We start from the raw sequence: 17081 nt of genomic DNA on the forward strand, positions 1-17081 counted from the left end.
TTTATTTGAATATACGATGCGTCGGGACAGGAGGATTGTGCTCAGTGAGAGAAATATTCAGGCCCAGACTGATTTTTCCAGGCCCACCCATTAGCCACGTTCTGGCTCCAAATGTGTGTGTGTGTGAGATGACAGCCCTTTCTACAGCATTTCAGATCACACATGCCTTCAATGTCTAGTCTTTCTCCCCCATAGCCTGACAGAGGGCGTGTGGCTGGACTCAATTTGACACGTTTGAAAAGAATGTTGAACTGGAATGACGTTAGCACTAGCTCCACTATCAAGTTTGAATCGGATACTGTGCAACTGTCCCCCTACCTGGATGTCTGCAAAAACCTGTTTGTTAGTTTCTCCCTCATTTACTTTAGTGATTGAGTCTTTAAACGGATCATCTGTGTCACTTGTATTGTCTGGTTCAACTGTGAGCACATTGTTTGACCTGCGTCGAGATGATTGGCAAACCTTAGCGAAGTGGTTGATCTTCTGACACTTTTTACATTTCCTTCCTTTAGCAGGACACTCGTCGGTGTCACCACGCTTCGCACTGTGGCTGCTATCCGTCTTGGTGCTTTTTGGCTGCGTGTGCCATCGTTTTGAGAAAACGACTTGTGCTGCCACTGATGTTTGGGGACTTGAACGACGGGCCACCGTGGTCTTTGGTTGATCTTGTACTATTTCGTATGAGCATGCTAAGTCAATGGCTTTATCTACAGTGAGATCTGAAAAACCTAAAATGGAGCATTTTCAAAGAACAAAAACTAATGAAACTAAATAAATAAAAACACTCAACCCAAATTAAGATTAACTTGTGTGTGAGCTGTGGCCGATAGCATCATCTGCATGAATGTGCATTGCGTTTTCGGCTGTGGGAAGAAAGCAACTGAAGAGCATCGGCAACTGTGTCATGCTTTTTTGAACCCATTAAAGCCGAAAGCGCCTGGCTCAACAGCTCCCCAAAACCTAAGGTCCTCTTTGGAGACCGAGAATTGGACGAGAAAAAAATAAAATGACGTATACGCTCTCCAGGCTTTAATGACGCAACAGTGGTCCTGGCTCTACTGGTAGAAACGCTTATATATTATGCGCTCCCGGCCTTAATGGGTTAAACTACAAACGAGGGCATAATTTATTACCATACACTGTATACAATCTTGGTGTTAAAGGCACTTCAAAAATGGTACTTTAGACAAGTAGGGGTTAAAACTTTGTCAATTTTAATATTGTCAATGTACAGTAACAGACCGAAAATGAGATAAAACAAGCTAGGAGAAAACAAACATAGAAGGTAAATTCAAAAATGCAGTTACCAGTAGGGCCAGCAAATTTTAACACTTTAAGCATCAACACAAATATCTACTTTTGTGAAAATTGATGTATAACTTGTTAATTGATTGATTTTCTCAGAAAAATCAGTCATAATGGAGAGGTCTTGGGATGGGTGAATTCAAATGTGTTAACCATATTACAGTTAGTTATTCACTGACGTTCAAATAACATGTTCAGTGCTTATTTCTGGCATAAAGAATTCTTGAAAACAAATAAGCACAACAAACACAGAAAAGAAAAGGCAACTGAACAGCCTCCAATATGTACACAATATATGTAATCTATCATGATCAGAAGCATTAAGTAATATTTATGTGCTAAGGTTTCGGGTTCATCCCTTTAGCATCTGGTTTGAATGCACCAAGAACACTCCATGCAGTATGGAGGAAAAATATAGCAAAATAACGATTCATATAAGGGTTAAGAAAACTACACGGGAGCTGTCCTTTTTCCATACGCGTCATATTCACTGCCATAAGAAAATAAAACAAGACAACTCTGGGTAAGAAATAGTAAAGGTTCAAAATGTGGCCCACTGGCCTGAACTTACAATATTCTATTTGACAAACAAGCCTTTGTTGGTTATGTGGAAGCATTATGATACTATATTACAGTCATATCAAAGATAAGGCTAATATTGGACTTATCAAAATGTATGCATTTATTTTTTATACTTTGGAGTACAGGGTGGAGGAAAACTTCAGGAACCTTTCATTTTTTGATTTGCCCACTTGGGTTATTTTACCACAAGAGAAAACGTCTGCCAAACTCTGGTTCGTCCTTGACAACACATCAGTTACATCACAATATAAAACCTTTTTATTTATTTTTTAGTACTCACGGTAATCTGTAAAACTCTATATATAGACACCAATGAGGCTTTTGCATAATATCTTCAGTTCAACTAGGAAACACACACTGCAAGGAAACTTTTGACTGCAGTCACAGATCCTTCTGGCCCTCTTTGAGCTGTACAGACCTTAAAACACACATTTAGTCATTCACGATGGCTTTAGACGCAATCATTGAAAAGCATAGAATGTCACGAGTGGGTGGTGAGTAATTTGATTCTTTCTTAAACTCTTTGGTAAACATGACTTCACCTCACGTATGGCCTGCAGTTTTAATAGTGTTCACCATTGAGAAGAAAGCAACAAAACTTGTTGTTATTTATGACCACTATGTCTGTTTGCGAACTGACAGTTACTTAAGGCAAACTCAAATAAAAAGCATGAAACCCACTGACAACGTCTCAAATTGACGGCGTCGGCTCTTTAGAGGAGTTTTCTCTCTTTTTTTAGACGCCACTACTTGAGCCATGTTTCGAAAAAGGCTTTAGCTTCCGTTTAATGTCTAATTTCTGATGTGACTGCGCCTTTTTCCCAACCTAACTTTTGTCGCTGTCTCGAAGTCACTTAACTTTGCTTGTTGAGCTTAACAAATTTATTAGAGCACAACAGCAATATCAACAGCACTGCAAATCACCAAAATGTTTTTTTTAAATTTTTTTTAGGTCTCTGTTCTACACCAGCAGCCTCTTTCACTGTCCTGCTTTTTAATGCTAAAATACAAGTATTATTCCTGATTAAGATGTCAAATTATAGATGTTTATACCTGAATAGAAGGAAAATATTTAAAAATATCTAATATCTATTCAAACTGCCCCAAACAAATAAAAAAATGTGAATTGCAGTGCTTCATGATGCTGGATAGTCATTTTTTTTTTCCATAAAAGGTGGTCTTATACATTTTTAGGCATTGTACATACACCAAGCATTCTCCCAAAGATATTTAGTGCGATAAGGTGTATTCAGTTACAAAGAGTGTCAAAGAGTGAAATCTAAGAATATGTGGAGAACACAACAGTAACACTAAGTACATGTATAAATGGATGGTCCCCACCATGCGTTAAAGCCAGACTGTACGTAGCTCAGAGGAACTCGGGCTTCTCCTCTTTGTCAGGACAAATAAGGAGGAACACAATTTTACAAACACATGAATTCTCCAACAAAATCACAGATGTTCATCAGAAACATTTTGTGGGACTGTGTATATGGTACCCATGCCGCATCGGAAATGCCAAAGAAAAGAATGCTATGTTGTACCAGTATCTGTGTGTTTGTGTATGTGTGAGAGAGCGAGACAGAAAGCGAGTGAGCGAAAAAAAGCATTTTAGGGCCACAGCTGGTACTTGAGGAGCAAAATCAGTTCAAAAGATTTTTCCTTTCTTCTTATTCTTCTCCATTGTCCTAGATGGGGAACAAGACAGGTTGGTTAGAAAAGGGCCACATTCTACAGTTCCTGCACTTCTCATTTCAGCCCATTCTCCTGTGCAGACTGCTGACACGCCCACCGTGTGTATGCTGTGAAACAACGCCGACACACCGAAGAAGACAAGCGGAGGCAGTTTGCAAATCATGCAAATCATCATCAGTTTTCTTTTTTTTACCGTTTTGAGTGTCATTGAAATCCAGAGTTGGCCATTCTGTGTGTGTTTTTCTTTTTTTTACATTTCACTCATTATAACAAACACTGGTCTTGTGGAAAGGTTTTAAAAACTTTATGAAGCTAGTAAAACTAACTGCGGGTGCAGACAAATATACATAGAAATATATACCGTATTTTCCGGACAATAAAATGCACCTTTATATAAGATGCACCCACTCTGTTTTTTAGAAAACTAATGAAAAAAACAAATATAATGCGCAACTATCTATGTTGAAAAATTCGATTCGATTTACTGCATTTACAGAACAATTTTGAACTGTAAATGTACATGCATGTACCTGAAAAGATTCTTTCCTAACAGTGCCTTTTAACATGGCAGCAATTTTGCTGATTAAAACGGAACGGAACAACGACAAAATAAACAGTATGTATTTATCTTTATTTCTCCTGTTTGAAATCACAAGTCACTTTAATCATCTTCACTGAAACCTATGTTCTATATTGAAAAATGTGATATTTACTCCATTTACAGAACGATTTTGAACTGTAAATGTACATGTATGTACCTGAACAGATTCTTTCCTAACAGTGACTTTTAACACGGCAGCAACTTTGCTGATTAAAATGGAGCAGAATCAAGAGAAAATAAACTACTTATCGTCATTTCACTGCCTGCTGCTGCTCCAGTTTGTCAGTTAATGTCCACTGTTTATTGTTCTACTACATACTACATACTACCTAATGCAATAACCGAGTGCATAGCGCCCTCGCCTGTTGAACGCCTCCACCTGCAGTCACATCCTGTTAATGGCAAATGTATGATATTGAATTGTACTGTAATTCCAGTTAGAGCGCCGTTAGCGATGAAAGAAAAATCCACAGGATTGCCCCACCGGACTATAAACCGCATCGTTCAAAACCTAGGAAAAAAGTAGCGGCTTTTGTCCAGAAAATACGGTATTGCGTTGCTATTTAATTTATTATGTCATATTATGCTGATATCTGGTTCTTAGAAATTGTGCTGACAGCTGTCTGTGTGGAATGCTGAATGCCAATTGGGGATTTTAACACTTACTCTGGATATTATGGCTTTAAAAAAATTAAATGTTAACAATCAGCATCAATGTTCCTGATATTGCTATTCAGAAATAGTCCAGGTTTATGTACAAAAGTTAGTTATCTTTGTCTGAGGATACCCTTGTTTTCTCTGGTGCACCACTTACCGTAGTTCTGTTGTTTTACTGATCAAACATCACATACTATTGATGAAAATATTCAAAGTAAATTGATAATGGACACATTTTTTTTCAGCATCTCATTAGTTCCTCAATAGAGGCCATGACTACTATAATATCTGCTGCCACAACAAACTATACTTGTAATACCATAACAATAATACTATTTCCAATAATAGCAGCAACAATAACATTTGCACATAAATCAATATTTACTGGTCTAATGCAAAAAAAAAATCCCAAACAATTTGGCCCATGACTTGGCAACCTTGACACGATTTGGCCCTCAGCGTAAACTACAGTAATTTGGGAACCCTGCTGTAGATAGACTATAGATAGGTAGACAACATAAGATAGATTTGCAATGAATAAAGATTTTTTGGGGGGTGAAATTCGGTCATTTCCTAAAGGACCCTGATGATCTCTCACAGCACAGTGGTTGGGAATCAATTGTTTAAAGCATGGGTCTTCAATCCTGTTCCTCGAGGGCCGGTGTCCTACCTGTTTTCCATTTCTCCCTGCTGCCACACACCTGAATCAAATGACCATATAATCAGCAAGGTCTGCAGAAGCTGGATAATGACCCTGCTTATTTGAATCAGGTGTGGACTGCAGCAGGGAGAGATGGAAAACAGGCAGGACACCGGCCCTCGAGAAACAGGATTGGAGACCCGTGGTTTAAAGCTTATCTATATGTGGTCTCTCAATTGTGGATCGTATACCCCACGCTAAATGGTACTCACTGCAATCAAAAGGATGAATTTCAACATGTCGTCTTTTAAAGTTGCTTACATATTGCACATGGCTTTCAGGGCGGCCACCGCCCGATGGAACTGATGACGGACCAGGGACGATGGTGGCCCAGCTTGCACTGGTTGCTAAGGGACTGAACAGGAAGTAGATTTCCTGCTGGATTGGTCGTAAAGTGACTAGAAAATACGGGTTTGTCACTGTTCCAACAGAAATCCTTTCACTCAAAATAATAATGAGGAGGAGACATGAGACTAGTGAAGAGTTTGTGGTTTGCTGTATTTTAAGCTAACATTTACAGGGGTAAAAATGGTAACAGCTTACACTTCTACCACTTTCAACCAACCTGATACATTCTTTTTACCACGTCAACACCGCATTTGTCTTATGTCCCAGAGCTCGGGATGAGCCATTATTTTTTTTCCCTTCATTTTCTCTGTGTTGGTTTTACTGTACAGGGCTACAACTCAGCCAAAAGCTCCTGCTAATGTCACTCTGAAATAACAACGCCGCCCTATCTCCTATTGGAGACAGTCACAGTCTAGCTCCGCCCGTTTCCGCCCACTTTTCACTTTGAAGCACATACATAATGAATAGATTGGTCGACGCCTAACTGCGTTGTGTTACATGCATCAGCGATAGCAATCCTGCACCATTTCGTCATTCACGCAAGCTACTTGAGGGTGTGTGTCTGTGACTTACTTAGAGGCATCCAACTTCTGCTGCTCAAGGATTCTCTGCTGAGCCTCCCAATTGGCCTTCTCATCTTCAAACACTCGTCTCTTCTCCTCAAGCTCTTTGTACTGTGCCTCCAAGTTCCTTTTCATTTGTTCGTGACGGCGCTCCAGCTGAAGGTTGAAAACAGCAGATGCAGATATGAAACCGCAAACAGGCTCAGAACATATGGATATAATTGGTCATTTGAAGATGTGAACACTGGCAGAGATTTACAAAAATAAAGTGTTACTTATTGATATTTCTCTGTTTTCCTAATTATTGTAACGTATGCAATTCATTATTGTTAATGTTTGAGCAAATTTCTCATTTTAGAAGTGTGTATCAAACTGGTAGCCCTCGGCCTTAATCAGCATCCAAGAAGAGGCTTTCACTTTCGACACGGTTGGTGACCCGTGATGTCTAAAAGCACGCTCGTACCTCAGCCTCCGAATCCTTCAGTTTCTGCTTCTTCTCCTTCACCTTCATTTCAAAGACTTGCTCCATTTCTGCCTCCATCTTCTTCATTTTCATCACATGTTCTCGCCGCTCCTCTTCCATCTGTGCCAAGGGACTCCTGTTCAAAATGGCATGAGTCATTGTTCATTTCAAAGTTGCTTTAGTTGACGTTCATCAGCGCACATATACGGGAGCCTGCATCTGGCTATTTCCGGTCTACACGTACTGTATATACAGTAGAATATTATGAAAGCATCATAAATAGAACCTTCTGATATTTGTCCTAGTGTGAGCATGCTTGTTGCTCAATTTTAGTATTGTGGCCCAAAGGTTACTAGAGTATTTTGTTATTGCACATGCTACATTTATGTGGTGTGAGTAAAAGCACAATTAAGCGTTTCTGTGAAGCATAGGTAGTAGGGATGTCACGATTCACTCAAGCCCCAATTCGATTTGATTTTCAGCTCCCAATTTCCGATTCTTTTTTTTTTTTTTTTTTAATCATGTTTGGCGCAAGTGTGTCAAGTAGAGCTGCCACAATCTATTATTTTGCTAGTCGACTAAGAATAAGAATAAGAAGGCCTTTATTGATCCCACAGTGGGGAAATTTTCAGTGTTACAGCAGAAAAAATATAGGTCACACAGGGACGGCGGCATAATGTAGCCATTAATGTATAAAATTAACGGCAAACATTCAGCATCAAACCTATGTAAATATAAGCAGTAACTATGTGTATATAAACACCAAAATACATCTACATATAAAGTATGAAGAAACACTCATTTTAGCCTGTACATAGTACAGAGGAAAAATATTCTAAGTAAGTGACAGTGCTGCAGTGCTGCAGTGAAATATAAGGAACAGCATTGGATAAAAATAAAGCTAGACTATCAGTAGTGGGGAATGTTGGGTATTGCACGATATAAGCTCAGGTGCAGGATTGCACAATTGCACTAATGTCCGCCAGTTTGTAGAGATTACACAATGTTCTTGTTAAAGAGTCTGACAGCACCAGGCAAGAAGGAGCGGCGTAATCTCTCCTTTGCACAGCGAGGGTGTCACAGTCTGTCACTGAAGGAGCTGTGGAGTGCTGTTAGGGTGCCCTGGAGGGGGTAGTCCGGGTTGTCCAGCACTGATGACAGCTTGGCCATCATCCTCCTGTCCCCCACTGAGTCCACAGAGTCCAGGGAGCAGCCCAGGACAGAGCCGGCTCTCCTGACCAGTTTGTCCAGCCGCTTCTTGTCCCGGGCCGAGACACCGCCTGCCCAGAACACCACTCCCTGGAAAATGACCGATGCAACCACCGAGTCATAAAGGTTCCTGAGGAGTGTCCCCTGAACCCCAAAAGACCTTAGTCTCCTGAGTAGGAAGAGTCTGCTCTGGCTCTTCCTATAGAGGGCGTCTGTGTTGTCGCGCCAGTCCAGTTTATTGTTCAGATGAACACCCAGGTACTTGTAAGTTGAGACTCTCTCAACATCTGTTCCCCGGATCTTCACTGGTGCAGGTGCAGAGTGATGGCGCCTACCGAAATCCACCACCATTTCTTTGGATTTCCCCGCATTGATCAGGAGGCGGTTCTGCTGGCACCAGTCCACAAAACCCTGAGTAAGTTCTCTGTACTCCAGATCATCTCTGCCTGTGATGAGGCCGACAATCGCAGAGTCATCAGAGAACTTCTGCAGGTGACAGGTAGGGGTGCTGTAGTTGAAGTCCGAGGTGTAGAGGTGAACAGGAAGGGAGCCAAGACAGTTCCCTGCGGAGCCCCCGTGCTACAGAGGAGCACGTGACACACAGTCCTGTGTCCTCACATACTGTGGCCGGTTTGTGAGGTAGTCCTGGATCCATGTGGTGAGATGGTGGGAAACTCCAGCCCGCTCCAGCTTGTCTGCCAATAGGGTGGGCTGGATGGTGTTGAAGGCACTGGAGAACTCCTCAGGATCCTCACAGTGCTCCCCTCCTTCTCCAGGTGGGAGAGCGAAGTGTGGAGGAGGTAGATGATGGCATCATCTACACTGATGCCAGGCTGGTATGCGAACTGGAGTGGGTCCATTGAGGAGCTCACCAGGGGGTGCAGGTGGACGAGGACCAGTCTCTCCAGGGTCTTCATCAGGTGAGACGTCAGCGCCACTGGTCTGAAGCTGTTGAGCTTCTTCGGGTTGGGGGTCTTTGGCACCGGGACCAGGCAGGATGTTTTCCACAGCTGGGGGACTCTGCCCAGCTTCAGGCTCGGATTGAACATGTGCTGGACAATTCCACACAGCTAGTCTGCGAAGGATTTGAGGAGCTGGGGGCTGATGCCATCTGGACCCGCTGCCTTCCGCGCCTTCATCTTCTTCAGATGGTTCTTCACCTGAGATGTTGTGAAGGCCAAGACTAATCCCCAACAGTAGTGCTGAGTTGCACTAATACTATGAAACTACCTATAATTGCAAAAAATACTTCTAAACATATTTCACTTTCTTGGGCACTAATCCTTTTTTTAATGTAGAGGAGAGTGAAATCAATTAGGGAAAAGCACTATGCTAAATAAAACTAAACTAAACACTTGTTTGGTTTTTAATTTGTTTTTATGTAATCTTAATCTAAAACGTTTTGTTTTGTATCTCTAATATGCATAATTTAATCAACACATTCAAATTGTGGTATGCACCTAGAATTTTTTAAAAAAGATTTAGGAGGAACATACTTTTTTAGCAATCTAAATGAGTACATTCTAACGAGTCGGTATGTTATGTCGTTTATTGTTAGGTGTTGCCATTAAGGGTTTATGGAAAATAGGTCATGTGTTAACTTGGAGTGCTGAGATTTCCGATTCGTAAACGCAACACTCGGTGCGTAGTCACAGTGACTGTGAGGCAGCACGTCCTCTTGCTGCTTGATGTTCGCTGATTGATGCTTCCATAATCCGTAGTAGACGCACCAATATGTTAGCGTACCACAACAGGAAATACACGGTAGCCTGTGTGTCTTAACTAAAGATGGCTTTCAGAAACGACTGTCTCGATGTGAAAAATGAAATCGAAAATGAAATCACAACGTGCTTTCTTTTTAGATGCTCATTTATCACGGCATTATTAGCTGTGCAAGGGAGATTTACATCATATTAAGGAATTTTGTGAAATGTGCCCAGACTCGGTTGCTAACGCTAACTCGGGAGGCATGATACCCACAATGCTTCTGTTAACATCACGGATGGCCCAGATTACCACTACTGCCAGATTACCACTACTGCGCATGTGCGTGGCAGACATGCAGCATGCAGGCTGTGGGAGACGTGGCATTTTTGAGACAAAACCACAACGGAAAATTAGATATATAACCAAACGACGTGTCCACTATTAACCCATTAAGGAGTGGAGCGCATAACCGCGTTTCTACCACTAGTGCTGGGAGCGCTGTTGCGTCTTTCTACCCTCAAAGCCGGGAGAGCATATACGCCATTTCCTCTTAATTATTTAATTCTTGGTGTCTTAACCAATGAAATACATCAGAATATACACGTGACGGTGTCGTACGCCCGCGGAGGATGTTCCCAAATTCTTTTGAGTTATAATGGCGGGTTTGAACCAGTAGAACCAGTCAAACTTGATATATGGTAAAGATATATGTTTGTAGACAATGACTATATCGACGTCTTTGTAACAGAAAAGAGGATGGTAATTACCACTAGATTTTTTTCAAATCAAAAGTAGTGCTTCTCTTTCACTGACACTTTATTTTTACCTCTTCGATTGAAACAGTAACGATTAATAAACTTGAGCCTGTGTGAAAACCACGTCTAAGCTCTCAAATTTTGGGGGAATTTTGTTTCTGTCTGCTACATGGGCTGAGGTATTAATTATTTTGTAGGTGTTGAATTTCTGTGAAAATTTCAGGTTTTTGATTGTAATTCAAAGCGCCAGGCGCTATAGGCTTTATTGGGTTAAAATTAACTGTTGACGATTTTGATGAGACACATGAGAGAGCGGCTACAGTAAACATGGCTTTGCGAATCGATTAAAAAAAAAAAATACCATCGGTGCATATTTTTGCTAAATCGTTACATCCCAAATTAGTAGTAAACCTAAGCAGTATTTGTCCCAACAATTTGCAAACCGATTTGTTAGGCAATGCTTTAATCTGAGAAAGGTTATGGGTCCTACTTAGTAAGTTGTCCCTTGGTCTTGGTGTTATCCACGCCATTACAGGTGACAGCAGCAAGTTTCTTACTGCGGTAATTCTCATAGTGGACATTGTTGGTAACATCCTTCAGATCCTGCATGTGGGTCCTGTTGATAGGGGAGAAAAAAAGTAAAGGTGTATATTATGAAGACTCACAGCAGTCCAGGTAATTGTTGTGCAAGAAGAGTTGAACCAAAGACAACTGGACAGGACAAGTTTTACTTGTCAAATCGCCTCTCAAGAATTTGGGCATGTGCTGTTCTGAGCTAGCTGAGAAGTTGGTGTGTGAGGCTATAAATTATTGAAGGGGGAATTTGTTTTCACCAGTTAAATGCAGTGTCCAAAACTCTTACCTGATTAACATGTTGCGCAACACGGTAAAATCACAGTGTTCCCCATTCTCCACTGAAACACACACAGAAAAACAAGTGGGGACACAATGGTCACACAGACATTAGAATGACTGCGAATGAACATGTTTACTCATCTCATCATTATTGTTGGTTGCGATGAATAGGGAAGACGGGAAAGTCTTTTAAATTTAGGCTTTACTTTTGCAATTAGGCTTAACGATTGCAGTTATTGTGAAAGAAAACAATAGTTTTTTGTTATTTATTAGATAGAAGTCAATAAAAATAAACAGGTTAGTGGTTGTGATTAATCCAGTTCATTAGTTAGTTTGACTTGATGGTATTAATGTATACGAGTCAGTGTTTATAATGAATTCATATGATTGGTTGCAGAAGGGGATACATTGAGATTTTTACCAAGATAGCTTGTGTTTCAAGTCAAAGCAAACATAAAACAAGCTTTTATGAGAGGTTACAAATGTATGTGCAAAAAAACACCCAGGCACGAATTCAAGGTTGTTACCGTAAATGGAAACGAACGAAATAAACTAAAATAAAAAAAAAAAGAAATAAAATAAAAACCAAATTGTTTTTTGTAAAACGATAACTAACTAACTCTGCTCACAAGACTAACTAAAACGAATGATAATCGTAGCGAAAATACCATTCGTTTTCGTCTGTGTACGCTTTTGTGATCATTTAAAATGTGAAACACGGCGGTGGCGGTTTTGCGACAGTTGTACAGCCGTGCGGCACCTCGACGTCTGAAGTGACGTAACGCGTCTACAATTAGGTCTGATGGGTACAAAACATTATAATGGCGCAAGTTGGGAGAAAACGACATTTTGCACCTGACAAATACATCAAATTCTAAAAAACTAAAACTAATAAAAACTAAACTAAAATTAAGCATTTTCTCCAAAACTAAAACTAATAAAAACTAAGAAATCCATTCTAAAAACTAATCAAAACTAACTGAATTAGAAATAAAAAGTCAAAACGAAATAAAAACTAAACTAAAACGAAAAATCCAAAACTATAATAACCCTGGGCACAATGCTTGAAAGCCTCAATTTCTAAGATGCAACTGTAAATATGGAAAACTGTTATCCATGTATTACAAATCCTGATCTGATAACCAAATGTCCAACATTTCTGATTCTTACAAGTGTATTGATTTCACTGGACTCACCGATACCGATAGCCGAACGCCGTATGCCTATAATCGTAGACAAATGTTCCGATACTAACAAACCGATACCCACTTTAGCAGTCTGACATAACTTCCAGGCAGGTGGACTTGGAGCCATGCCAGCTGTGTAAAAACACTTCATTGTAAACACTGATAAACATAGATTAAAAAAAGACATCATTGACTTCATTAGCTGATTGCAAATTATGCTCTACAAAATGGATGATAAACTCCATCTGTGCAGCGACAAAGACTCCCACCCCGCGGGTGGCGGCGGAGGGCCATCCGGTAAAGATGGTGTGATAAATTATCACTTAAAATGTCCTGTCACAGTTTTATTTTATAAATTGTGGTATTGTCAAGTAGCTGTCTTCTATTTCTTTTTGTTTAGTTAATTTTCTAGGAAACATGAAATCCATATTCATACCATATTTTCCGGACTATCAGTGGCAGTTTTTTTTATAGTTTGGCCGTGGGTGCGACTTATACTCTGGAGCGACTTATGTGTGAAATTATTAACACATTGTATTGTATCTCCTTCCTTTTCAAGGTCAACAAACAATACACCAAACAACCACAGGAGGGCGTTCGAAGGCTGCATATAAACCTGCATTACATATTGACTTTACAACGGGCAGAATAACATGTATAGTGTATATTATTTCACATATTATTGTAACCCACATAAAGAAACGAAGATAAATCCTCAAAGCTATTAAAATGCATGAATAATTTAAACGGTTAAAATCTAAATAAGTATAAATAATTTTGATAAATAAGTAATTAAAGTAGTATGATAAAGGAATTTGACTGTCTATCAATATGCATCTATACAAAATAGTGTACTGTTGCTTTAAGACACTGGCTGGGGTCTTGCATCAGCCACACATACAGGGCTGAGAGCAGGGAAGAGAACAAAGAGATAATTACGACCGAATACATAAATACTTTTGGAGACTTGGAAACATTCTACACGGTTGGGGATAAATAAAAGACTTATTTAATCGATCTACAACCGTTTTGGTGAGTTTAAAGTTATCTTACCGTAACTTTCTTGTATGCTACATGTGTGAATGTTAGCTAAATGTTACCACCGTAGCTCGGTGGAAATTATGTGTACTAAGAGCACAATTCCGACTTATACTCCAGTGTGACATATATTTTTTTCTTCCTTATTATGCATTTTATGGCTGGTGCGACTTGTACTCCGGAGCGATTTATAGTCCGGAAAATACGGTAATTGGAATCTACCAGTTCATATGTTCTCTTACCTACAGTAATCCTTTTGTATATTGCCCCCTGGTGTTAAGAATGAGACACCGCATAACTGAAATACATGCATGTGTTACATGCAGGATATAAGTGACGTGTGGCAAGATTTAACAATGGAAGGCTTGTTAAATTTAAAAATCGAGGCTCAGATTCAGAAAACAGGTCAGCCGTGATTGGTCGTTGTGAGCAATTGTGATGTCATTTTCAATCGACAGAAGACAAAATGGCCGCCCCCAGAGATGGCTAAAAACGAGTGCATTTTGCTGCTTAACTTATATTCCACAAATGCAAAATTAATCAGAATGCCGTGTTTCAACTAGTGGGCCTGCTGGGAACATATTCTTGAAAAAAATGTTTGGGTTGACTTCCGCTTTAAGTAAAGAAAAAAAACATAGTGGTGACAAAAATAACCTAACCCTAACCCAATGAAAATCAGAGATTTCTTTTGAATTGTGGTTTAACACAATTATTTGAAAAAAAAAACAACCTAAAACTCATGAACAGCTCTTTTCGGCATAGAAAATGGATGGAATCACAATAGAAATAAAAAAACAAACCCCAAAATGCTATAAAAACAAAGTGCAGACTCTAAAACGGGGTAATTGGTTGTTTTTAGAAAGAAGTCCAGTATATCTGGATTTATAGCAATATTTGCTTACTCTTCTGTGCAAAATCTTTTTGCGGGACTGAGTTAGGAGTGGCTTTTATTGTAAGATGCAATGCAATGTTAAGAGTCACTTTCAATAATGCCATGTTTGTACTGTTTAAGATTACATGAGTTTCAATGTGATTGGCCCGTTCTGTATACAATGACATCTCTGGTTGTAAGAGCGAGTTTTGCCCGCTTCCCCTTAAAAATAAATAAATAAATACATACATTTAAAAAAATCTGACATTAAGTACACATTAAAGGTGCATATCGTCGCTGTCATGTGAAAAACACTTATCTCCATTTTTTTTCAGTTTCTTATTTTTACATGAATCATGTTTCCGCGTTACAGACATCGCATTAACGTGAAAATTAAAAAAAGTTTCCAAAATTGGAGATAAGTGGTTTTCACAGGACAGTGACGATATATTTCGGGAATGATTTATCTCTGTCTATATTTTTATGGAACAAAAGCGTGACAGGGATGTAATAACTTCCTAAAGTGTACAAAATACATTTTAGGACTCGTCTTGAAATACCAATACAGTAGTTGCACTGCTAATTGCTAATTTTACAATGACAAAATAAATGTTCCCGTAGCAGAGCTGTGCCTTCCGCCTATTTAAGAACTCCGCTACTGTTTGATCACGGAGACAAAAAAATATTATTATAATCCAGATTTATTGTTCAAAACAAACGGTTTCATGATGGGATGGTTAGTGAGGTTGGCTAGAGTTTAACGACACAGCCATGGTTAATGATCGGATGGGATTCTGGAAAAGGACTGCAGATAAACTGCTGCAGAGGATGAACGTGGTCATATGCAAAATGTATACAATCTGCAGGTTCTTCTTCATTAAAAACGCTGCTCCTTATTGGTTGAACTTCCAGTCCACTGGGAGTCAATCATCATCAGGGCAGCGAATAAGGAGGACACCTTACCATTGATGAAACTTAAGCAGTCTTGCCCCTTGGCCTCCCAAGCCAGCCATTGACCTCCTGTATCTTCTAGAGGAGGGAGCTCTGACGAAGGGGAGGGGTATGGTTTTTCAGTTACGCTCTGTGCCCATCGGGGGCAAAATCTGGGTCTGGAGTAACTGGGGTTTTCGAATTTCAAATGCCGATTCTGGCCCAAAATCAGCCCAGATTTGGCCCAGGTCATCATCATAACCTGCATGTACCCACGATGACTGGCTTAAGAGTGCAGGGGTTATAAAGGGAGTGGGATAGTTGGGGATTTAGAGGAGGATTTATGCACGAGCAGCTGGGGGAGCAGTTTTAAGGAAACAAACAAGGATCTCATGGGTTTAAAGAGGGAAAAACAAAATGGCTTGTTAATAATAGTAATCTGATCCTATAGGCAGAAAATACCTGATGAATTACTCGTAAACATGTATGTCAAGTCTATCTGTCAATCCGTGATCGTTTTAAAGAATATTAACGGTATTAATAGTAACGGTTCATCAGGTGTTTTGGGCCTGAGGGGTTTATGTATACTTATGACGGTTTATGTATATTTTTTATCTACTTATATGATGATAAACTACTGTACTCGGGTGTTGAAAGCGGATAATCTCTTCTTTGAAACATGCAAAAGCATGCGTGTTGTGTCTTTTGTATCCCCAAGAATGCAAATGAATGAAAATAATGATAAAGCCACGTTACATTAACAACTTATACGGACTGCTACAATATGAGCTCATGAATCTATTCAGAATGGGTGAGGATCATGGATCCCAGCTTTGTTCAGTGATAACAGTCTGGCAAGCATTTTTAACCTTTGCCTATTTATCCCTGTGTTTGACACAAACCCAGGGAATTAAATCACATCAGGCAGAAATGGAGTTCTACTACTTGAAGTACTCCTATAGAAGCAAAGACGGGACCCATGGTGTTAGTGCAATGCATCGCAGCTTTAGCTTTAACAGCTTCCAATTTAGACTAGCCACAGCATCAGACCTGGGACCAAAAAATGTTACTTGAAACAACATGTCTAGATACGGGCCTACGAAAACTTAAAAAAACCCACAAAAAATATGCTATTTATAGCATGAAAAATACTCGTCAGATTGTACTTTGATTTCCAAATGAAGGACACCAGAAAGCATTGTCTGTGGCCCTGTTACACCAAAGGCTCTTTTTCCTCCTTGCTAATACTTTAGGTATCAACTAAATACAAGTATAGGTACAGTGCCAGGAAAAAGAATGTACCCCTTCCTTATTCCTTTTTTCTCTCTCCATATTTAGCTAAATGTTACGGACCAAGCCAATTTTAATATCACACAAAGACAACCAATGTTAATACCAAAATGCATTTTCTAAATGATTTGTTCAGGAACAGAAATCGAAACCAATTGGGCCCTTTGAGAAAAAAGTAATTTTCCAGTTAATTCCTGGGTGCAAATCCTCCTCATCGATGACCATTAGACCCATGCTTTATCCATCTTTTGCATTTGTGTAGCAGGTGTTTTGAATGTAAAATGATTAGTCATGCCGGAGAGTGAGGCACAAGGATGTAACATAA

The 17081-nt window shown here is 39.7% G+C and overlaps 1 protein-coding gene across 4 annotated transcripts in view; it reads right to left on the reverse strand.

Moving 5' to 3' along the window:
* Window positions 1-1191: 1191 nt before the first annotated feature.
* LOC147148127 (septin-7-like) overlaps window positions 1192-17081 on the reverse strand; it is a 60880-nt gene continuing 44990 nt past the window's right edge. For all 4 annotated transcript variants that reach the window (XM_086027265.1, XM_086027264.1, XM_086027267.1 and 1 more), the window contains exons 9-13: window positions 11448-11499; window positions 11076-11201; window positions 6915-7050; window positions 6462-6607; window positions 1192-3575 (exon numbers count right to left, since the gene is read on the reverse strand). In XM_086027265.1, the coding sequence (XP_085883391.1) occupies window positions 3536-3575; window positions 6462-6607; window positions 6915-7050; window positions 11076-11201; window positions 11448-11499 (500 nt within the window). In that variant the 3' untranslated portion in view covers window positions 1192-3535. The remainder of the gene's footprint in view (window positions 3576-6461; window positions 6608-6914; window positions 7051-11075; window positions 11202-11447; window positions 11500-17081) is intronic.

This window comes from Filicampus tigris, chromosome 4 (genome assembly GCF_054856515.1).
Source record: "Filicampus tigris isolate MCC_2025a chromosome 4, RoL_Ftig_1.0, whole genome shotgun sequence".
In the NCBI taxonomy this organism is placed as follows: Eukaryota; Metazoa; Chordata; class Actinopteri; order Syngnathiformes; family Syngnathidae; genus Filicampus; species Filicampus tigris.